A 23,182-nucleotide genomic window follows, 5' to 3' on the forward strand; every position below is an offset into this window, starting at 1 on the left:
AACTGTGTAGATTTCAGCAAAATGTAAAATCGGTGTGATGCGCAGATCATTATTACGCGACTCAAACGAGATTGGAGTAGCATAGCTATAAAGGAATATAAAACTTTGACAAAGCGCTCCAGCTAACGACAAGAATTGACAAAGCGCTCCAGCTAACGACAAGAATTGACAAAGCGCTCCAGTTAACGACAAGAGTGCCAACAACATAGACGGCAGAGATGTATTTTTGTTCGGAAATAGGTAGATATCGTTTATGTCGGTCTTTGTAAAACAGGGAAATGACACATTTTCTTTGGCATGGTTCTAACAATATCGATATGAAAAACATCCTTAAAATAGTGGTTCATTTGGTGGCAATTGGTAATAAGAAAGATCTATGTACGTCGCTTCGGTAGAGCTAATAACACCATAAATCACGTCAGTCCCACAGTTAGCTAATTTTCGTTTGGTGGCGTAATAAGCTGATTTATTAATTTGCAGTTAAAGAGGGGTAAGGTTTAGGAAGTATGTCTTTGAGATTTAGAGTTAGTTTTATTGAATTTTTATTAATAAACCCCCAACTCTAATAGCCCTGGCCGTAAATATGTTTCGAGAAATACCATTTTTAATAGGTATCGGTACTTTTTGCGAAAAAATTAGATATATGTGCGGCTGACGTAAGTTATGGTGTAAATAGATTTCCCCTCCGCTTTACCTCATAAACCCTTTCCTCGTCTGATCGCTTTTCGCTAACGTGGCTAAAAGCGCATATGTTTCTTGAACGTACACGGTTCGGCAACAACAGCGCGTCTCGCATTATAAATTTAGTGTACCTTATGTCGTCACCACCCGAATTATTGACGCAGGGAAAACTAAACTAACACAATAAAGAGTTGTTGTTCGGCTGGCAGCTGAGGAATATCTCACATTATCTTTCTGCATATTAGGTGATACATTGTATTACCTGCGTAATAAGTACGGGTGTACCGCAAGCCAAAAACTTGCTGCTGTTACATGTGCACGCAGAAATGAGTCTGTTGAATCGAACGATTGAACCACAATCACAAAGTAAAACTTGGGAACGTAACATTAAAATACTGCTTGTTTGGTGGTCGTTTTGTCCTTTGTTGTCCCGATTTTTTTTTTCCGAACGCGTTTAATTACCCAACGTATGAACATTCTACAGTGTTTTAAATTTCTTGTTCTATCTTATCCCACTGTGATTTAAAACAAATAAATTAACTAACGGACTTTAAACCTAAAACATATTTAATGATTTCCACGTAACGTTCTGACAAACGCAGTCATTCAACACAAAACCATAACTCGTTTAGTCGTAGTTTATTACGTACTAACGATTCGACGCTTACATGACGTGATTAATGATGACGTCAAGGGCTGGATAGATCTCCTGGCAGCTGGGTTCAATCTGCACACAAATATTTGAGGTGAAAAGTTGTTTTTGCCACATCCTGAAAGGCAAAATAAATTATACTTGGTTTTCCGGCAAGACGAATCCATAACGTCCGGTATCTCTCAACTCGATTGTGTAAGAAATGCTTACACCGTTATCAATAGCGAAGTCATCAGAACCACCGGCGGCAAGGTCTGCAAAAAACATTTGATCATCCATTAATGGGGAAATTACCGTGGTACGCAAAAACACCACGCTGTAAAACAATTCGCAAACAGGCAATACGTAAAGAATACATCTTACCAAAAAAAATAGAATTTTTTTACTGTGTATTGCAAACTTACACATTGACGAGTGACCAGCTCCCCAGGTGAACCTTTTGTTGTTTACGGATTGGAGTGCTGCAGCAGAGTCGGCTGCAAGGCTATCCTATATACACAACATTACATTAAGCACATTAAGGTTTAAATTAAGGAAACCATTAGTCTTTGATGTATCGTACCAGTTCTGCTGCGTTTGCCGCATCTTTGTAGTCGTAGGAATAAGGATAGATGTACAATTGGCTGTAACTGTGGAAGGTGACGTAAGCCTGTAAAAAAACAAGCAAAATCTGGGCGTATTAAGTAAAATTTCCTTTAAAATACAAAGATTAGATTTTCTGTCTGGTTTTAAATGGTATACTGTCACTGTTTTATATTACTTTCCATGACCAAAAGTAATTTCGAAACATTTCCGACGAAATAGCTGACTGACATTACCTTGATGTTTCCTTGGTTCGCTCTAACGAAACCTTGCAAAACTTGGGTCAACTGCTCGGAGGCCATTGAAGGTCCGTAGTACGTGTCTGAGCAGGGGTTTGATGAAGATCCCGGGCCTGACCATTCGGCATCAAAGTTTCTGTTGGGGTCAACTCCAGTGCACACTGTGCCGTAGTTGGATCTAGTTTTTCTCCACATGCGATCCTGTATAATCGCATTCCTTTCCATAGCCACAAACGGCATATTTTTAAAGTACTTTTATAACAGGACAATCCACTTACGTCCGACCAACTGTACGCGTATCCGTCAACGTTCAAAACAGGAAAGACAATAAAAGTAAGAGCATCCATCATGGCGGTTACGTCAGGGTCAACTCCGTAGTTGCTTAGCATCTATTACGGTGATCAACGGTGATTTTGAACCCAACGGTAAATTCTGGGCAAATTCGTTTAATGACAATAACTTACGCGATTAACGAAGCACTGGCAAACTGCTGGGGAAATCCATTCTCGCGCGTGGATGCCACAATCGATAACAAACATCGGGTTTGTAGTTTTGGAGCCAAGGGTGAGCATTTTGATATCTCTGTTTTCCTCAGATTTTCCCATTATTTGACTTCTGGCAATGTTTGGGTATTGTGCGGCTATGTCGTCAGTCCATGCTAAAACCTGAATATAACATCATGGAGAGTTCGAAGAGGTCTTAAAAAATTCAAAAACTTTACCTCGTCAGCAGTGTGATAGACGTTGTAGTCGTAGCCAAGAGCTCTTGATTTTCGTGGGACGTCGAATTGGTTGTTGATAAGGCTTTGAAGATTAAGGATTTTTACTTCGTATTCCATACCGGCATTTTCAATTTTGCGCTTAACAACGCGAATGCGGTTGCTGAAAAAACATAGAACAACATCAATTTAATTTGCGCATACTGATTCCGAGCTTTATCACCTACCTTGGAAAGCGAATATCAACGGAACCTCCGATGTTGACAAGGTCGGCAGTGTCAGGAGCCCAGAAATCGGCCTTTAACCAAAAGTAATTGTTTTATTGTAAGCTCTTTGTTGCTGTTTGTGCAAGTCGAGCACAAACGTGTAACAAATACATGATCTTACCAATCCGTCGATGGATCCAAACTCTTTAATCAGTCTTAAATGTGCTGGAGCCTTGGGGTAGAGGGTTAGTACCTGATCCCTGTCACACAGTTTTAACAAAAATTAGTTTTTTTTACAACGGGAAAAAAGTTTTTATAACTTGGCACTTACCCATCAAATCGTTTGGCGCATGCCAAAGCAATGCAGCCTAAGAGCAAGACAATCTTCATTGTTATTTCAGTGTGGTTGTACCGAATACCAAAATATTGGTACGTGAACGCACTTTTAAATGCTGTTTGAGGAGAATCGAAAAAAGTTGTTTGAGGAGAATCGAAAAAAGTGGACAAGCCAGTTGTTTGTCCAATTGCCGTCTGTAATGTTTCCCACAGTTTTGTAGGGTTGCGTAACGCACAAAGACACTTGTTGTTTTAACCGCCCACAGTCCATTATTTGTATTATCTCTATTTGTACTAGTGATGTACCGAATCGGCTAAGTTTCGATTCGGCCGAAACCGAATATTCGGCGGTTTTGCCGAATAAATTCGGCCGAATCAACCGAATCATTTATGACGTCACGCGAAGTCGTACGCTACGGGTTTGACATGAAAAAATGTTTATCTACCAGGCAATTAGTGCAGAATAGTTCTGTTTCGTCCTCATTTAAGTTCTGTGAGGTTCACAATTGCCTCAAGAATGATTGGCAACCTGCCAATGAATTACTAATTTTTTTGACTACAGTGGGAAAAACGACAATGTGTTGAAAAAGGTAAAAATCGACGCGATTTTCGTTATGTTTGGGCTTGTGAAAGATTGCGTGGAGCTTAATAAGCAGCAAAGACACGTTTTACGCTTCAAATTTGTGTTCGTAAAAGATTCGGTTTCGGCCGGATCGCAACAAATTATTCGGCCGAAACCGAATCTTTGCACAAATGAGCGATTCGGCCGAATAAATTCGGCAAACCGAATATTCGGTACATCTCTAATTTGCACCTCTTGCTTCTAAGCGGAAGAAAGCGAGTATTGTTTTTTAGTCTGTTAAAAAGCATTTTGCATTCATATACGTTTAAAACGCACGAATGTAACACCAGTATTATTGCCTATTTCCATAAAGTACCCGCTTTATCCAGTAATCAAATTTTTTATGTCCTTGCGTTTCCCGTTTATAACTGAACGAGGCTCGGATAGTAGTTTCAAATAGTGATGCACCGAAGTTTCGGTTGGCCGAAACATTTCGGCCGAATCCGCTGTTTTCCAGTGTTTCGAATTTTTAAAAAAGTTCGGGCCGAAACCGAACTTTTTTATTGCATTGAATTTAGGCCTTAAATTTCATTTTCGCCCATACGAAACATCAGGAACTAACTATTTGTTGTATCTATAAAATACGAGCCACGTTGTCTGCAAAATATTGGATGTTTACTAAAGCTTATACATTGTGAAAGTGATTTTAGTTTGTCAAAATTGAGTTCTCTCGCATAAACAACGCAAGGTTTAGTTGAAAACATCCATAAGAAAGGGGATTTTAGGTTCGGCCTGATTCGGCCGAAATTATTCGGCCGCATGGCCGAATATTCGGTTTCGGCCCGAACCTTTTTAGTCGGGTTCGGTGCATCACTAGTTTTAACCATAGCAAAAAAGTAGCAAAATAAAACACAAATGACCAAAACTAAATTTAGAGTACTAAAATTACCTTCCAAGTTGCGACGATTTTACAACGAGAAGATTTCCTGGGCATGGTCTCGACTTCAGAATGTTATTTGCAAAGTTTCGTAACAAATTTAGCTGTCCAAGGATCAAGATATGTTTTGTTTTTTGCAACAAAACCGTCCCCTATGACCAAATCTAACTCAAACCTCTATTATCTGTTCTTTGAAAAACGCTATGTCCATGTAAATTGTTTCCCCACGCTTTAATGTAGACCAGTGGTTCTCAAACTTTTTTTTGTTGCGACGCCTCTGGAAAAGTTTTCTGGTCTTGCGACGCACCAGCAAATAAAAGTTAATGAGGAAACTTATTATTAAAGTTGTGTTTATTGATACAACCACAAAAAGCCACGAAACGGAACTATTCTGCGAAGCCCTTGGAAAATTGAAACGACGCACCAGGGCGTCGCGACGCACAGTTTGAGAACCACTGATGTAGACTATTAAGATAAGCTGGCGGTTTCGGCTTTACCAATGTGAAAAAAAACCGTTTTATTCTTTAGTGGCAAAAAATGCTTACGCAAGTAAATTTTCTTTTACATTAGTTATCATAGTAACGAATTTTAAACCACAAATGATGGTGAACTACAACTACAACCCTACACCAAAATTGGTGCCATAAACTTATATAGACGCAAAAAGCAAATTTTGGGATATAAATTAGGTGAATGGAACACCACATAAACTGTTCTAGTCGGTCGGAATTCTCTGTGATGTTTCAATATTTATATATAACGTGGAATTTTAGTCGTCTTTTGTCAAAATATACGTGTAATAACCAGGGAGTCGAACCGGAACTGAACCCGAACCCGCGAACCGGTTTGAGTGGTTTATTTCATTAAACCCGAACCGAACCCGAACCGCAAAAAACGATTCCCTAACAACCCGAACCGGAGTTAAACCCTATATTATATTTGGTGTTGAACCTGAACCGGAACCGAACCACTAAAGAAATAAAATCTTATGGAATTTTTGTATTTTTTCCAAAACAGCGCCATGAAGAATATACGCAGGATAACAGCTATAGGGCGTGTCAAAACTGACAAATTTGAAAGTTTTCCGCAATGAACGGTCGAACTTCTTGTGAAGTATATAACGCCATGCAGATGATTGGTAAAATTAAACAAAAGAGGATTTAAATTTTAACCGGTTTAAAACTGCAAACCGTTTGGGACCGGGTAATTTGCCCGAAACGAAACAAAACCCGAACCCGAAATTATATATTTTAAAATTTCAAACCGAACCCGAACCTCTTAAAACAAAAGTTGTATGTTATTTATGTTAGTTGTATGTTACAACACACCGGTTAGAAACGTTATTTAAATCGTAAAAAGGATCTTCAAACATGCATATACTGTATATGCACAACGGAAACTTGGTCAGTACATTATGATTTTAAGTTATCATTAATGTAGGTACAAATCATACTACCCCAGACCTATTGAAAGCTTTATACCGAATAACATTTTTCACATATGTAATGAAATAGAAAAATCTGCTCTTTGGTTGGATTTGATCCACGACAGGGGCTTTCCGTAACTCGAGCTCTACCGTCTGAGCTATACACAGACTCAGTGGAGAGTCCGCCGAAGTTGCATCACAAGCACTGATGCTTGCTGACTCGTATGCCGCACATGTCAGTTTCGTGGTAGGGGATCGCCAGATTGACCAGTATTAGTTAAGATGAACATAAATTCATAATTGGGATCTGCTCTGAAGCATCTATGCCAGGGGTGGCCAACCGGTCAAAGCCTATGAGCCACATTTTTTACTGTGTTTCCACAAAGAGCCACATTTCTCTCCCATTTTAAAGGCTAACTTGACAAAAAATTCTTACTCAAAAGATCTTCCCTGCTGAGAAACTTTGCGGTATTTTCATCTAACGCGCATGCGCCCCAAACTTAGGCGCCGAGTTTCACAAAAATGCCACGTTCGTCATAACCCGAAAAACAACGGATTGAAGCATTGTTTATTTGGAACAGATTTGTTGTAAATATTGCTGTTGCTTTGTGTCTCATTCGCATTGTACGCAACAATGAGCAACCATTCATTGTTCCACAACTGAATATATGCCTTGCCTTTTACTTGAAAGGAGATTTCAATAATAAGAAAAGAATTACTACGTTGAATATATGCCATCATAATCAAGCCATTATTGCCATTTAAGGTTCCAGTTTTAAGGCATGGTTTGTGGCCATACGGATAATAAATTTGTTCAAAAGCAAAATTGTTAAAGCTTTACTTTACATTTCACGATTTTTGTACCAGATCGCCACATACTAACCAAAATATACACAGTGGCCCCAAACTTCGACAACGACGTAAGAGCCGCATAAAACCAGACGAAGAGCCGCATGCGGCTCGCGAGCTGCGGGTTGGCCACCCCTGATCTATGCAGACAGCGATCACGACACACTCATATGCCAATCACAGTAAGCATGCTTAACCCACCGAAAGTCAAATCACAAGCACAGTTGCCTGCCTTGTATGCTGCACACCTAAAAAAAACATATATATCATCCATTACTAACAGCGATTGGACCGCGATCACTGCATACAGACCACCGATCACGGCGTACACACATATGTTTGTTTAGAGGCTTTATGTGCCAGGATCCACGCACCAGGGAGCTAAATTGGTGAAACTATTCTACTTAGATATTCACATCATTTCCTTGTACCGAAAATCCAGGACATTTATCGTTTGTATAGTCCAGGGATCAGGGATTGCAATTACTTTTGTTGCCTATGTCATAATACTAAAAGTATGTAGTGATCTAAATTAAGAAAGATCAACTCGAAAACAATATGTTCGTTTAAAGGAAATGTCAAAAGTGTATCTACACGTCTTCTTAACTCTGAAGTGTACTTTAAAAATGCCTACGTGTCTAAAACTATAAAATGTTTGTTGGGAAACTATTATTCTTTAATGTTTGCCTTGTCTCTAATGTTTGCATGTCTTTATTATAGCTCGCTGGTGCTCTGTAATCATGATCTATTTCCAATAGTTAATTTGGCAGGTGATGTTTTTCTCACCACTTAGGCCCCCTCGACCCGTAGCTGAGGCAGAAATTGCTAATCTACTTTTCTTCCCATGCCAACCCACGAACATAAACCAGGTTAGATTTTTTGGCAATATGAATAAATAGAAAAACGTGTTTTAACTTCAATTGGTTATATTGCTTCTCTGTTTGTTTACTGTCTCCTTACTAGCACGCGTTCAGCCAAAAGCAGTGCGGTTTTAATTAAATGTAAAAATAATGAGATGCATAACATATATAGGGCTCCAGCGAGATGGGCGCAGCATAGCTAACAAACGCAAGTAAAACAAATACAAAAAGCGGCAATCACATGAGCAACAAAAGTTTGAAGGAACAAAAGATGCTGATCACAGATAAAAATGCCAATAACATATGCTGCAATGAAGAAATAATCGTTTGTAAAAACAACTGACGACCACAGAAGTTCGCTGTTATTTGAGCATATTCTACTTGAAGATTAAATGCAGTTTCGGGCAGTAAGAGGTAGAAATCTAGAGTTCATTTTTAGTTCAGGAGTATATCGGTCATTTTAGTCGACAATAAATTTTCTATCGCGAAATACTGTGGAGATGCAAAGCATAATGACATAATGAAATTGTATAAAACTGCTGTCAATCGACAAGTCAAAAGATCTGTGTCGTTGATTGACCTTTTACCCCTTTTCGTTGCCCGATTGACGGTCGCTGACGTAGCTAGAAGCGTATCCGTTTCTTTGCAAAAGTCCGTACACGGTTCGATAACAGTAACGTGTATCGCAAGTTCCAGTAAGTCCTGGTGGGCCCTAAAACAGATGCTGCATGCGTCAGATAATACACTTAAGTTGCTACTTGCGCAAACACTTGAGGACGCTTATAGATATATTGTAAACACCACTTGCCTCCAACGCCGCAACTACAGTCAACTTAATGCTATTTTAAGTTTTTATTGTTGATGAAGCAAACATGTATATTTTCAGTCCACGTCATCCAGTCTAAAGTTATAATGGAAGAAATTATGAAAATGCTAGTATGCTCAATTTTACAATTTGGTATTAAAATAAACTTACCAAATGCATATATATACCTTATCTATTTAGACAAGCAAACCAAGTATCCAATTTATCTCAGCTGCAATGTATATTACCCTGTATCCTTGTTGTCCAGGTGTACCACGGACACCTTGAGGTCCTTGAGCACCTCGCTCTCCCGGTGGTCCTTGAACCGTTTCTCCAGGAATGCCTCGGTCACCTTTCGGCCCGACTGGACCACGGGTTCCCACGCCTTGGGCCCCTTTATCGCCCTTGCTTCCATCTTGGCCTGCAGTTGTGTGAGCAAATTTGACTTTAATGTGTATTTTTTATCTTTTAAGGGCAATAAGTGTGAAGAAACTCACCTGGTCTTCCTCTTATACCAGGAATTCCTTGCACACCTCTTTGTCCACGATCACCGGGTGGGCCAAGAAGACCTCGGACTCCGGTGTTACCACGGTAACCGCGCGGACCACGTGGACCCACAGGACCGCGTTGCCCCTCTCCCAGCTGCAAAGTTCCGCTTTCGATCAGCTCTACAACTTTTCGTGGCACTTCAACTGTAAAAGAAATTATTTATCGAAAACGAAAACCGATTTTTGACAACCACACCAACTTACGTTCAAGAATTTCGTGTACAAGCTCGTACACTATCTGCCGCACCCGTTGTTCCGATACACCCTAAAAATGCTTTTGGATGTATGGTTGCTTTAAGGTATACAACAAGTATCCTTACCCTTCGAATTCCTTTTACGGGTCCGTTTACTCCGTTACGACCGACGTCGCCCTTTTCGCCCTTTTGACCTTTAAAACCCGGCAATACATTGTCATCTATTTCATTTGGTGGCCTATCAGGCCCTTGAAGTCCAGGCGGACCCGGGGGACCGGCCAGACCAGGGGCCCCAGTGATGCCAGGGGGACCAGCAGGACCCCGTGGCCCTGCATCTCCTCTAGGACCTTGTATGCCAGTGGAACCGGATTCTCCCTAAATATAACAGTGTCAGTTGGTAAATGAATAACGTACAGTATTTACGTGATATGAACCCACTGGTAATCCTTTGGGCCCTTGAAATCCAGGCAAACCCATGCTTCCGCTTTCTCCCTGAAAATTGAGTGGTGGGTGTCATGCAATGAATGAATTTGTTGAAATTATGAGTGTGTCGCAGAACAAACTTATCGAATATGCAACAGGCATGTTTTTCAAATGCAGACCTAAAATCTTATTGTTGTTGCATTCTTAACTTACCTTGGCTCCGTTTTCACCAGGAATACCAGGCTCACCATGTCCCCCAACTTCACCGGTCGGTCCTGGTGGCCCTGGTGGTCCAGGTAGTCCAGGTGGACCAGGTAGGCCAGAAGGTCCGGGTACTTCAGGAATTTCTTCAGTGCGAGGTTCAGTTATAGCTGGGGATGATGCTGATCTCGTAGTAAATTGAACAATTTCTTCCGGGACTCCCTCGACAGGTTGTGCTTTTCCGGTTGTTTCTGGACGTGGCGGTGTTGGTGTGACGAATTCCGGAGAGAGCTCAACATCACACTACGAGCATGGTTTTGGTTATTTTTATGAATAAGATGAATACGCGGTATATATCATACCAACGGGTTAATGTGATCCTCCATTTCACAGCACAGTTCAGGTTCGTAAGTTTCTGGTCCAGCATGACATTTAACAGCTAAATCTTGCAGTGACACCTAGACATATAAAAAAATGTCATAATTACCCAGTGGTGGAAATCAATGTTTTTGTCAGTCTGTTCTATTACAAAATTCATATGTGCTAGCCGGTTCTGTTACAAATAGTCCATTAACTGTAACCATTAATGCTAACCGGTTCGCTAAACTTATAAAATTTTGTGAGACAGTTCTATAGAACCAGTGCGAACCGGCTGAAACCCACCACTGTAATTACTTATTCTATAACGTACATCAAACATGCGAAAATATCACACAACTGTCGATCTTAAAAACATTTCGAAACCTACCACTGGAGTTTTGCCTTTTCTGAGGGCGTATGCAATGGTCACGTCTCCGGTTTGGTTAATCGCTTGCATGGATGGCGACCCCAAGTGGTAGTCTCCCACTTTCTCGCAATCCACATAAACACTAACTCCGTTCTGTTCCACGCTTACTTCAAGCTTATGCCACTTCTTATCAAACAGTTTGTGCGATACTTCGTTATCCACCAATACGTCGGGTAAACCTTGCCTAAAAGGTAATAGGTTATGTGCAAATTACAAACAAAGCAGTGTACATTTTTGTCGGTATTTACCGTGTGATTTTCATTAGTCTCTTCGATCCGTGAAACGAAATCGCGAATTCCGTATCGCCCAAATCGTTGCTGATCTTGATCAACTGCCAGTTGCTCGATTTTGATGTGGATTTTTTCATTTGCTGAATGCTTACAACAGTAAAGTAGCCGGGAAACTTTCCCGGGAAAATTGACCTGCGCGGAATAGTTGATGAGCGATTGGCATCATCGATGTTTTTTAGTTTATTATTTTACGTTTGTCTTACACGTTATAATGTATTTTTGATTTAGTTGGAAGTAAATTGTAAAAAAACTCCTGCGCATAACAGTAGTTTAGTAAATTGTTTCTTACTGTTTCGATTTTGTTAATTTGCTTCTTCTCGTGTTAATGCGGTACGCAAATTTGCCCTTCATGTTTCCCTTTTCTCGCTTAACGCCCTTCAGTGGGCCTTGCGAAAACTCAAAGACCTCCATCAAACTTACGCCTAAAGAAAAATATAAGGAAACAACAACATACCCAAAATACTTTTTTCGTCTGTATTTGGACAAAGGAAATAAATGACGGGAATCATTTAATATTTTGTCAATTGATTCTTTTAATACCCTTGTTGTGGTCACACAACTTTGCCGTGTTACAAAACTAATTTTGCAATAAAGGAAAGTTCAACCTATAATCACTAATATGTCAGCAAAATGACACTGAAACCAAACTGAGTCATATTTGATAATTTACATGCTATCGCTTACATTGGTCGATATTAAAGAAAATGTCACCATACTGTAGCACCTGATTCAGATTGAACTTCTAGTTATAAATTCAAAAGTAGTCCGCTAAAATTGCTCTCGCAAATTACTGCTACCAACCTTGTACAAATCCGTTGTTTCGTTGCATATTGGGACATTGACAATCTGGAATAGACCAACATATATATTAATAAGTTAGTTTACTATTATGTGAACATGCCTTCTTGCGGTAAAACAAACCTGTGCATGTTCGGCGTCTTATTCTCGAATCAAAAGACCAGAGTTCAGAGTAATCTTCAGCAAAGAGAGTGTAGTCCTTATTCGGTTGACTTGACAACCTTCCGTACCACGATTGCTCATTTCCAATTCCAACTGCAAAGACCTTGACACCGTCTCGACGTGCCTAAAATGGTAGACGTTGAATTCAATTAATATAGTGTTGTTGCCAGACATGTTTAATTTGCTCTTCGGATTGTTGTATGCAACTTATCCGTCGTTTCGTCCCACTAGCGATGTTTGCATCGAGGTAAAGGTACACATCTCTACGCAATCGTTCTCTTAGCGCAAAGTAAGTCTTTTGTGTTTGTACCATTCTCTTTCTCGCGTTATCACTTCGGATCAGTTACAAACCGTTACCACTAAACCAAACATTAATTTAAAGTTTAATTCAGTGGTTATCAATATTTTTATGTACCGACTCTATTAAAACTATGCGCAAAAACATTACCCTGGAAAAAACATTTCAACAGATTTCTTAAGTTGTAGGGCCCATTCCGTCTTAACAAGTTGCGCTGCGAAAGACCAATGAAACATGTTTGTTTGTAGCCAACACTTTTCTTAAGTTAAAGGCTCCTTCCCGTCTTAGAGTAACAACCGTCCGATAAAAATATCCTGTCACCTCCTGCTTAAATCAAGTTGTTAATGGCGCTGGTTTCATACCTGCTCAGCTTCAAAAAGGGCAAAGTTTTCCTCTCTGATACTTTCATCCGAAACGATCAACAGCATTTTCAAGGCCCCTTTTCTTCCTCCTCTGTTGATTGCAAACGCTTCAGTTTTGGCAAACGAAATCATTTCATCTAAACCCGCGCTTCCCCAGGTTTGCTGAAGTCCCGCGATTGCATCAAGAATTCCCTGGGTAGTGTTGTGATCCTGTAACACAAAAGTATACACATGAACATTTTACGACCCACTGATCCCATCCGATGTAAAAATTTATACCGGCTCACAACGTTTTAGAAAGTTTGCCACCAGTAATTGTAGAAAATAATTTGTATGTTAGCCTTGATACCTGCAGTTATCTGATTTTGATTTAAGCATTGATTACTTTTATCCTACATAAGGTTGCGACAGTACAGCAATAACTCTAGCGTTTTTGTTTTTACGACTTATTACATTTAATTGAAGCGCATGTGAGATGTACAGTGCTGCAAATATGAGATTGGGTGGGAAGCCCTAGTGCTTTGTCCAATTATCACTATGTCCCAACAAACTGGAGTGCCGTTAGATGGCTATACTAGCCAATACGACACATGGCTTCTCATCAGCTGCACTGATGAGACTTTGTATGTCGAAACAGTGTGCACTGTCTGCACCTTATATTATTTGCTGGCTTGATGTTTGTACAAAATGTCTTTTATTTCAGACAGAAAATAAATTAACTTGAATATTTAAACTGTATAATTGAAAAAGTGGAGTAAGTGCATTTTCCACAATTGTCATAGGGCTTAATCACCAGACATACCTTTAAGTCAAACTCTATGATCGGAGAGTCTCCTCTTTGAATCAGTCCGATTTGGACTTGGTTAGGTCCAATGTTTAATTCGCCAACAAAATTGATGAGAAACGATGTAATTCTTCGGTAATCTTCAGTCTCAATAGATGATGATCCAGCAAGTAAGATAACCAAATCAACAAACATGTAACCACAATCTGTACGCACAATTTTGATAAAAAAACACGATATTAGCCATATAATGTTAATATACTAAAAATGTGTAAATAATCGCAAACTTTTAGCATTACATTCCACAAACATTATCAGAATTTGACAGGTGGAATTACTCTTAAGTTTACTTTTTTTTTGTATCGAAGTAAAACGAGTATTCAATTAGATTTACAATGTTGAAAAACTGTTCAAAAATTAAGTATTGGTAATTTCATATAGTCAGTTGTGAAGAAGGTGCAATTAAAAATTGTTAGATAGCCTACCTCGTGAAGCAGCTGCGCAAATTCCACGGGCCACGGTTTTGTCGACTTTTCGTAACTCCCCTGCTCGCCTGACAGCGTAAAAGAAATCAGACTCAGGTGGACTGACAATCTGTGAAAATTGCCTCGGTGGTAATTTATGCTAATTAGAGCATGCTTCAAAGACAAATTGCAAAACGAAATTGGCTTATCAGCGTATAGAATTGTCTAGTGACTTTACTATCTTGAAAAAAAAGGTTTCTGCATTAATCAAGACAAAATAGAAATACCAAATACAAATGACAATATGTTCAAAAGAATTTTCCATTATTCTACTGCCCTTAAACTTATTCAACGTTCGGAAATTCCTCAGCTATAAAATGTGCTTGGTAACTGTTAATCAGGTCTTTACATATTTTTACAAAATAAAAGCAAGTGAAAAATATGATGAAGATCGTTTTTGTGATGAAGAAGCACAATTTTCAACACTTTTTCGCCAATACCAACTTATAAAGGTCGTATTGCCTAAGAGCAAAGATCAGAGAGTAATTCCATTAAACACCCTAATTCACAGCGCAATAGAAACCTTAAAATCACTTTGTCGCTCACCTGTTGAATTTGAGTGTGATTGACTTTGGAACCAGCAGCGACAGCAAAGACGAGAATGCCGTCATGCACGAGCGCTCTTGTCGGTATAGTGAGGTCATCAACCGAGTTAGTCGATGTTATAATTGCAACAACCTGAAAGAGGTGAAGTTAATAAAGCCCAGGTCTGACGGATCATAAAAGCGTCTGGCTTTTTTTACCTTTGGGACGTTAGCACGGCCGCCTGCTGAGTTGTTGGTAAAGCGGGTGTGCACGTCGTTCAAGGCCGCGCCAAGCCGACATGGAGGTCGAATGTCATTGTTGTAACTGGATTGAAGCTTATCTATCGCATCTAGGAGGGATTCGGTATCGTTGTGGGTCAGGAAAGTGAAGTCCCATCTGCCGAACGTGTTATATTTGAATCAGTGGTTTCCAACCTCAGATGAATTTCTCCCCAAAGGGGAATTTTAAGGGGAGAAATTTAACATACATTTAACATACACGGAATTTTGCAGTCTATGTAAGGCCCTAATTTGATGTTTGTTCAATTTAGCCAAGAATTTCGAATTTGTGGCATTTCGGTGAGAAACGAAAACAACTCAAATTTTCTGCTAAAGAAATTGTCATATTATAAAAGGTTGTCTGCTAGTGACTTAACAGACATACGTAATGATAAAACTCATTTTCGTTATGGAAAGCTACAATGGTTCATAATTATATATGCTGGACATAAACCTGGTTGTGTTGTCGAACTGGAGCAACGATATCTTTGTTCTGTACTTCCCGATGGCAAACGAAGCTGCGAGACCAGTGAGAAACTTCTTCACGAAATTGAAAACCAATTTCCTTTTACCGAGAGAGGCATCGAGCATTACCACAAGATCCAGTTCGGCATTTGGGCACACTACAAAACAAAGTTATAAAACCACATATTTTTGCGTTTTCAAAGACCAAACCTCCTTGATCTTTTGTCATAACTTTATGCTGGTATTTCGAGACTTACGTATCCGATTTCGATTCCCAGCTGCACAGATCTTGTTGACCAAATTTCCTTGGATGAGGTTGATTGCGTCGAAGTTGTTCACTTTATACACGTAGTTTTTGTCCGGATCAGATGCGATAGTTTGCAGTTGTTCAAGTGATGCTTCACCAACCCCAATCTACGAAGACACAAACTTGTGAGTGATTCCGAATGAAATGTGTCTGAAGAAACCTTTTGGCATTGATAAACACAGGAATGTATAAAGTATAAAAAGGGAAAGCAAAGTGGTGGCTGTGGGGCGCTGAGATAATTTTGGACAGACAGAACAAAGTCAACCGTTAACAGCTGTTTTTTATTATTTGGAAAAATGTTTTAATATCCTAAGTTTAACCACTCACTGCCTGTGAAAATATGTTTTTTTTTACAATAGGGGCGTTTTCAATTTGCTATATGTTAAAGGGGCTATGCAAAAAAAGTTTAAGAAGCATTGATATAACTAGTCCGCGGAAATTTACATTAGAAATAAAAAGAGGTTATGAATACACTATGCCGCCACACTGAACAACATCGATGGGGTCAGGCGAACTTCATGGTTCAGGACCGAACAAAGAAAAGTAAATTGCCTCCTACTGAGTGATACTAACCGCAAAGGTTTTTGTGTCTTTCTCGTTATGCATCACGTTCGCTGATTCCGCGATCGAGTCCTGAGAAACGCCGTCCGTCATCACTATTAAAACCTGCAAACAGTAAAATGACGGGAGTGCGAACACAAAGTTTAATCGTGCGACGCGTTTGGGTGAAGCAACCCTTAAGTTTTTCATTGCAACAGCAGGAGAAAAGTGGATTCGTTCATTAAGTTAAAAGCCTTGGTACTTGATTTCCCAAAACTATGCACTTCGGCGGACTTTTAACGGTAGGTGCAGCACACATTTGTACGGTAAAAGCATGTCACAAAATTATGTTTGAATGCCCAGTTGTGGCATCGAACAGAAATGGTAAGTAATGGCTTTTCAGCTTGGTACTCGCCACAAACTGGAGTCCTTTTAAATGGCTCCACTAGCCAATACGGCTTATGTCTTGTCACCAGCTGCACTGATAAGACCATGTGGGTCGAAACAGTAATTTTCAATACATCGTTTTGTGATTGGTCGATAGTGACCTAATCAGTGTTCCTTATTGTCTCGCCTTCGTTTCTAGCGTCATTGTGTCTTTTGCACCTTCGACATTTCCAACCCTTTGTGGTATCGTCCTTTGTTTGTTTTTTCTCGCATTATTTTCTTGTATTATTTTATTTTCGCACCTATAGGGTGCGAACGCTTGTTTGTTGGCGAAACAATAAACAAAAGATGCAGTAATTTTCAATATGCTATAACGCTGCACAGTCGGAGTTCGTATTCTTACAACTAGATTAACCGGAAAACTATTTTTTGTAATATTTCTTTACCTTGGTAACGCCTCGTCTGGTGCCTGCTTCTGGCACCAAACTTGTTACACGTGTAAAGTTCAGGGCTTTGCCGATACTAGTATATCCAGTCTTGTAGAAAATGTTTTCTATCGCTCCAAGCACAGCCGTTTTCGAAAAATAATCAGACATTAAAAACTCCACGTTCGGATCATCACTATATTGATTCACACCTGTCAAAGCAATTAGTTCAAAAGAAGTTAGTTTTAAATGTATCAAAGTTTGGTAGAAATTTAAAACTGTTTGTGCTGAAAAAAGCTCGGGGCATAATGTAGGTAAATTTACTATCAAAACGTTTCCTCCTGCCCTCCTAGAGAGCTAGCAAACTTACGACATCGCTTTGAATAGCGCTGAGTTGTAAACGGAAGTGAAATTAGGATTCAAACTTAAAACTACAAGACAAACCTGACTTTTATCTTAAAAGAAACAAAGCCTGAGAACGTAACCCGAGTTTTACTTCTAGCTTACAAGTCAGTTAATAACAATGTTTCATGAATTGCTTTTTTCGTACCAATTCTTGTGGTGTAAAAGCCAATATCAAGGGTAGCAGAAAGCGAACGGACCCAGTCCTTTACTTTGACGAAGTTCGCCGGGTTGATGCTCGTTGAACCGTCGAGTAGGAACTGCACATCTAGTTCCGTGTTTTGGCAAACTTTGAAAACAAAATAGCTCTGAATTACCACACAAATATCCTTGAATAAACTGATAATCCACTATTACCTGAACGGATCTTCTGACAGGTTTTCGTCACGAAAAGAGAGCTAACAGCGCGTAAATCAATGACACCATCTTGAACGTTTATGACATCTTCTGGTGATGAAACTATACCCTCTAAAAGTGTCGAGTCCACGCTGGTACCAAAGTTTACCAAAAGCACGCGCACGCCGTTTGCTTTTAGCGCATTTGAAATTTCCGCAGCATCATCGACTGAATTTTGGTCAGTCAGCACGACTAACAACTGCAAGCAGAAATTGGCGTTTACATTGAGCCCATGCCAACAAAATACGAACCCTAAGCAGAGCGCTTGCATGCGGTAATAATCGCACTTGTCAATCAAACTCGTAAGACAATTTGCGGTTCAGCGTTTATAGCATTAATAACCATTACTCCGTCAGCTGTCAGGGTCCACCCACTTGGACGACAAAGGCATATTTGCAAAGCCCTGCACTTACTACACAGAGGCCTGCGGAAAGGCAAATCCTAAGGTACATAGGCGCTACCTTTTCGGCACCTTCACGTTGATCCCTGAGCATTCGTTGAAGGGTTTCGTTCATTGCCATCCCGAGGTGAGGCGGTGATCCAGGGACAATGCTTGTGATTTCCCCGATTCGTTGAAAAACGTCAGCTAGGAAAAACAAACATTGAAATGCGCTATCCGCATGGGTCGATATTTTTCCCGAGTCAAGATAAGAAGGTGTTTGGTGACTGATGTATGTTTGTAAAGGAAACGAACCGGTACACTATTCACAGTGAAACGCTGCTAGCTATTATATTCGTTAGCAATAATTCATTTGTAGACTGGTTTGGCAATAAAAGTTATGGTCATACCCACAGGCAACACATTAGCATACTGTACGTTTTCCATTTTGGCAAACAAATCAATTCAATCAGCTTCTGTATTTTATAAGATTAAAACGAATTACGACAAATATGCGCATAAGTACATACTTTTTGTGTCGGTGTTGTTGAACTGGATAGCGTGGTCCGCTGTGTCACCAAAGGTGGATACCGCTACGCGGGTATAATGCTCGCCAATGAAGTAGCTGTCAACCACAGTTTTAAGCCAAGTCTTAAGTAAGGCCCCTGTTATGACTGTGTCGTAGCGTTTCATCACGAATGTGTCTTCCTCTACTCCGTTACCCGGATTGGGGATCGAAGCGTGAACTAGGAACTGCATGTCGAAAAGTGATGAAGGACAATCTGCAGAAAGTACTAAGCTTAGGTTATGTTTGCTTGAAACGTATTTGATTTTAATAATGTGTTTCAATTTTGACACAAAATACTGGTACAAGTACTACATTGTTTAAAAATAATCGCCTGGCCCTCTGATCAATGCGGTTGCCCTTCGACCCGAGGTTTATCTAACCACGACTTAATTTTTCGGTTTTGTAATGTTGTAACGTGTAAGTTGTTGTTGATCCACATTTGTTGTTTGCGTCTTTTGACCAGATAATTTGGAATTAACAGACCGATAATCAAATAATATTATGCAGACCAGGCCAAGAAAATATCATGCGCTAAACGGTTTGAGTCGCGTTTCTCGAAAACAAAATATTCCTCCTTTGTGTGGAAAGTGTTGTGGTCACAAACCCAGACGTAGAGGATTTAGCTATGAACTTGATAGAGGCCTTTGTGCAACAATTCACAAGGAAAAGGTTGTTGGTCGTGAGATTTTAATCCGCTCGTCGTCGGCCACCTCAACGCTTTGTTTGCTCAAGTGCAGCAGGGCAAATATTTGCCTGTTTCAAAGAGACGTAGATGCTGGGCTGGGGTTAAAAGTTACAGCGCATACTTTAGGAAGCTGACATCAGATCGGCGCCACAAACCACAGGACTGTTACCGATCGCTTTACAACCGGTTAAGTTGATTTAAACACGGCAATAGGGGAACAGCAGACAGACAATATACTATCCACACTTGGTATAAGTCAAACGATGTATTTGACGTACTTGGATGAATGAGTGTGCACATGTGTTTGATCAGGTGACTTTTGGTTCCCGTCAGTTTTTCGTAGCCCGAGATGTTAATCACGTGATGGGAGGCTGGCCGCGACCCGATGGTTTTTAGCTTTGCTCTGGTCACCCTGTTGCCCACACCTATCTGTGCAAAGATCATAAAATTTCTTAATGTCACATAGAGTTAGTAAAGCGGCTTTTGTACGAAAGTACACAAATTAGTGTAAACAGTGATTTATTAAACTATAATTGAAATAATGTTATGCTCCAATAACTCTTTTTTATTGCGGTTGTATTGACGGTTTTGGGGCAAATAACAAGGCGTCCGCGGTTGGTACGAACTGTTATAGGGAAAGAGTTTTATACCGCGAAAACTTTTGCTCCAGTGAATTGAAGATTCTCCACAGCAGCCATCCATTGATCGCGGTTATCTTTGCTGCCATCGGTGAGGAAAATAACAACCTGATGCACATCCTCTCTCATACCTGCCGTCATATTGAAGAAAGTAATTACAGTTACAGTTGTTTAAAAGTGGATTAAAATTTCAGGTTCGGTAAAAAAATGTACCGTTGTATTCTGTCAAGGTATCCTCAACTAGAAATTGTATGGCTGAAGCAGCCTCCCCTTCCCCATGTATTTGCTCCATTAATTCCATTGCCGCCAAAACGTCTCTATTGCTCTGCACAACATACTATGGTTTTATTTTGTTTACACATAATGTTCCATATATGTACGTTGCTTTGTACAGTTTAATCACGTACTATAGCATCACGGAAACTCAAGTTAAATAGGTTTAGGCGGGCAAGACAGCTTTCCATATGTCGACTTACGTTGTGTGTGTTTAGCTGGAATTCGGATCTCACACTCCCTCCGAACTGTACAACAGCAACTCGCGTATCGTTTACTCCTATAACAAAGCTTTCTGCGATACTCGTCATCCATGAAACCATCCAATCAAACTCGTCTGCGTCCACACTGTCGGATCTAGATGATAAAAATGAAAAATAATGATTGTGGCTTGGTATGGAGTGTTTAGGTTTAAAGTTTTATCTTCTATAGGCCGCATTAAGCGTCACAAAAACTACGTCATCAAAGCTTTTGTAGAAACCATTTCTGTAAAGTAAAAGCCAAGAATGGTTAGGACGTATAGTTAAAGCAAGCATAGAAAGGCATACCCGTCAACAAAAAACACCAAGTCATGTTTTGCGTAGGGGCAGTCGTGGATCGCGCTGTTGCAGAGACTTAAACCCACATCGTTGTCGACCTCAGCCAATCGCCAAGTCCCCTCGAGGCGATGCAAGCGACCAATGTGTTTGCTGCTTAAGGATGCAGTGCCGCGATCACCTATTCCGACTCCTATAATGTCCACGTGGAAGTAGTTATTCACTGGCGTTTGCGAGAAACACGACAGTTCGGTAGGGATCATGTCAAGCGAGGATCCAGATGAAATAACTACGATGACCTTCGGCACCGGCCGGATTGAGTCCAAATCGCCAGCTTCACTTTTTCGCATTCCAAATATATTATCGCAAACGTATGATACAGCGTTCCCCACACGCCTAGAACCTCCAACCGGTTGTGCGTTTGTAACAAGTTCAAGGATAGCCGATTTGTTTTTCAGTCCAGCGTCGGCTTCCCCAGTCTGAGGGCTGGGTTGTTGTAAATCAAGAAGCACGTCCAAAAATCCGCCCGAAACTTGAGAGAGATTGTTCAGGGGCATTACGTCGTTTCCATACATTATCACAGAGGGCCTGACTGTGGCAGACGTTACGTCGAAGGCTTCGATGATTCGCTTGACGAAGTTCTGGATGAGAAAAGGTTTTGTGATCGACACACTTTGCTGAACCTATTGTGATCATGATTACGTTTAACTGCGCATGTAATAGCATGATTGCTATAAAGTAAAATTTTTGATGACTGTTTGGACCATGTATTCGATGTAACGATTAACGGTATTATGTAACTAAAAAGTTTGTACCTTGTAACTTCGCAAGTTGCTTGCTGAAACTGTACTGGATGAATCGATGAGAAATGCGACATCCAGTGAAGAGGTTTGACACCCTGAAAAAATTGCCTTGCTTTCGTGCCATGTTTTGTTGCATTTACTATAAATTAGCAATACCTGCTGGAAGTCGGCTTAGAAATCCACTGGAGTTGGGTAATAGCAATGCTAAAGTAGCCAAGCTAAATGCCAGCACGTATCCCCGACACATGTCCATTGTCAACAAAAATCCTGTATTACATATTCCTCACAACTTTTTGTCTGTTCCCGAACCTGACATGTGTGAACTGCGGGATATATTACGGTTTTATGTAGCAAGCTAGCCTTATCTTTAACCTAATGTTAAGCCATTGTGGTTTTAACTTTACAACGCGAGACCTTCAGTGTGTAATTCTCAAAGGATCATTACCTTTTCAAAGCACAACATTAGCTCCACTATTGAGACCCCCTGTAATGATACTGGTGATGTTTTTGTGCCGGGACTAAAAATGTACCATTATAATAGACGTGGTAATACATGTAAACAATAGACAGTGCAATTATCATCATTACACCCAGACGTGTCGATGTGGGTGTTCCACAAAATTATTGAATTTGTGTCAAGCACATGTGTTCTTATCCTTCTGTCAAGGCTGAAAACTGCCTGGGTTTCCACAAGGTACTTGATGCACTACCTGCTGGCATGAAGCCAAGCTTCAGTCTTGTCAACTGAGTGCTTATACTCCTTAAGTACTTCTCTAATTGGTTTTACTGAGAGGCTCTGCGACAATTAATGTTGGAAAAATGTACGACTGACGCCATTAACATCAATGAACCTATAATACTAAACTTTTATATACATGTCTAATCTTACACACCTACATGACCAGCCATCGACTGCGAGCTTTCCGCACGAGTGCACACACTAGACGCAGTGCGGCTAGTTCAAAACGAATATCTGTTCACAGTAGTTGCCTTTCAGTCACCGTACACAGGCGCGACAATGTAATTATTTGTCGAGTGATGTTTAATTTACTTACTGTCCGTCAATATAAGCCTGGCAGTATAAAAACACACTTTTGCAAGACCTCAAGTCCGTGCAACTGCAATATTATTTTTCTCTTGTTTGTGACTGTCAGTGGACATTTCTTTGCAAAATGGTCAAGGCAAAAGAGATCCTTTACACAGGTATGTAATGATGACTGATGAATTGTTCTGAAAGAGCTTTCCCTCTTGCGTTGTAGTGTCTGCCTAAAAGTCACGGTTAAGTGAATTCAGTATGCGCTCGGTGACCCAAAATGCGGCCCAGCCTTAAACTAACATAGCAAAGCCGCAG

The 23,182-nt window shown here is 40.2% G+C and overlaps 2 protein-coding genes across 2 annotated transcripts; both read right to left on the reverse strand.

Moving 5' to 3' along the window:
* Nucleotides 1–1,345: 1,345 nt before the first annotated feature.
* LOC145227546 (carboxypeptidase B-like) lies at nt 1,346–3,468 on the reverse strand. Its single transcript, XM_080092394.1, has 11 exons — nt 3,410–3,468; nt 3,260–3,338; nt 3,100–3,170; nt 2,876–3,035; nt 2,619–2,819; nt 2,433–2,543; nt 2,152–2,355; nt 1,896–1,982; nt 1,738–1,822; nt 1,475–1,587; nt 1,346–1,408 (listed from the first exon to the last, which is right to left on the reverse strand). Exons 1-11 carry the CDS (start codon nt 3,466–3,468, stop codon nt 1,346–1,348), a joined length of 1,233 nt encoding a protein of 410 aa, XP_079948520.1.
* A 4,695-nt stretch (nt 3,469–8,163) lies between these two features.
* On the reverse strand, nt 8,164–22,084 carry LOC145228126 (collagen alpha-6(VI) chain-like). Its single transcript, XM_080093118.1, has 33 exons — nt 21,988–22,084; nt 21,844–21,926; nt 21,041–21,669; nt 20,696–20,849; nt 20,433–20,544; nt 20,232–20,350; nt 19,860–20,010; nt 18,859–19,110; nt 18,411–18,535; nt 17,911–18,148; nt 17,702–17,842; nt 17,173–17,363; nt 16,373–16,465; nt 15,750–15,906; nt 15,482–15,650; nt 14,968–15,145; nt 14,771–14,902; nt 14,186–14,294; nt 13,719–13,906; nt 12,917–13,126; nt 12,218–12,380; nt 12,098–12,142; nt 11,586–11,718; nt 11,255–11,428; nt 10,968–11,190; nt 10,582–10,677; nt 10,232–10,522; nt 10,034–10,087; nt 9,722–9,970; nt 9,606–9,666; nt 9,351–9,545; nt 9,102–9,274; nt 8,164–8,760 (listed from the first exon to the last, which is right to left on the reverse strand). The coding sequence occupies exons 1-33, from the start codon at nt 22,082–22,084 to the stop codon at nt 8,632–8,634; spliced, it is 5,514 nt and encodes a 1,837-aa protein (XP_079949244.1). The 3' UTR covers nt 8,164–8,631.
* Between the last annotated feature and the right edge of the window lie 1,098 nt (nt 22,085–23,182).

This window comes from Phallusia mammillata, chromosome 5 (genome assembly GCF_965637545.1).
Source record: "Phallusia mammillata chromosome 5, kaPhaMamm4.hap1.1, whole genome shotgun sequence".
Lineage (NCBI taxonomy): Eukaryota > Metazoa > Chordata > Ascidiacea > Phlebobranchia > Ascidiidae > Phallusia > Phallusia mammillata.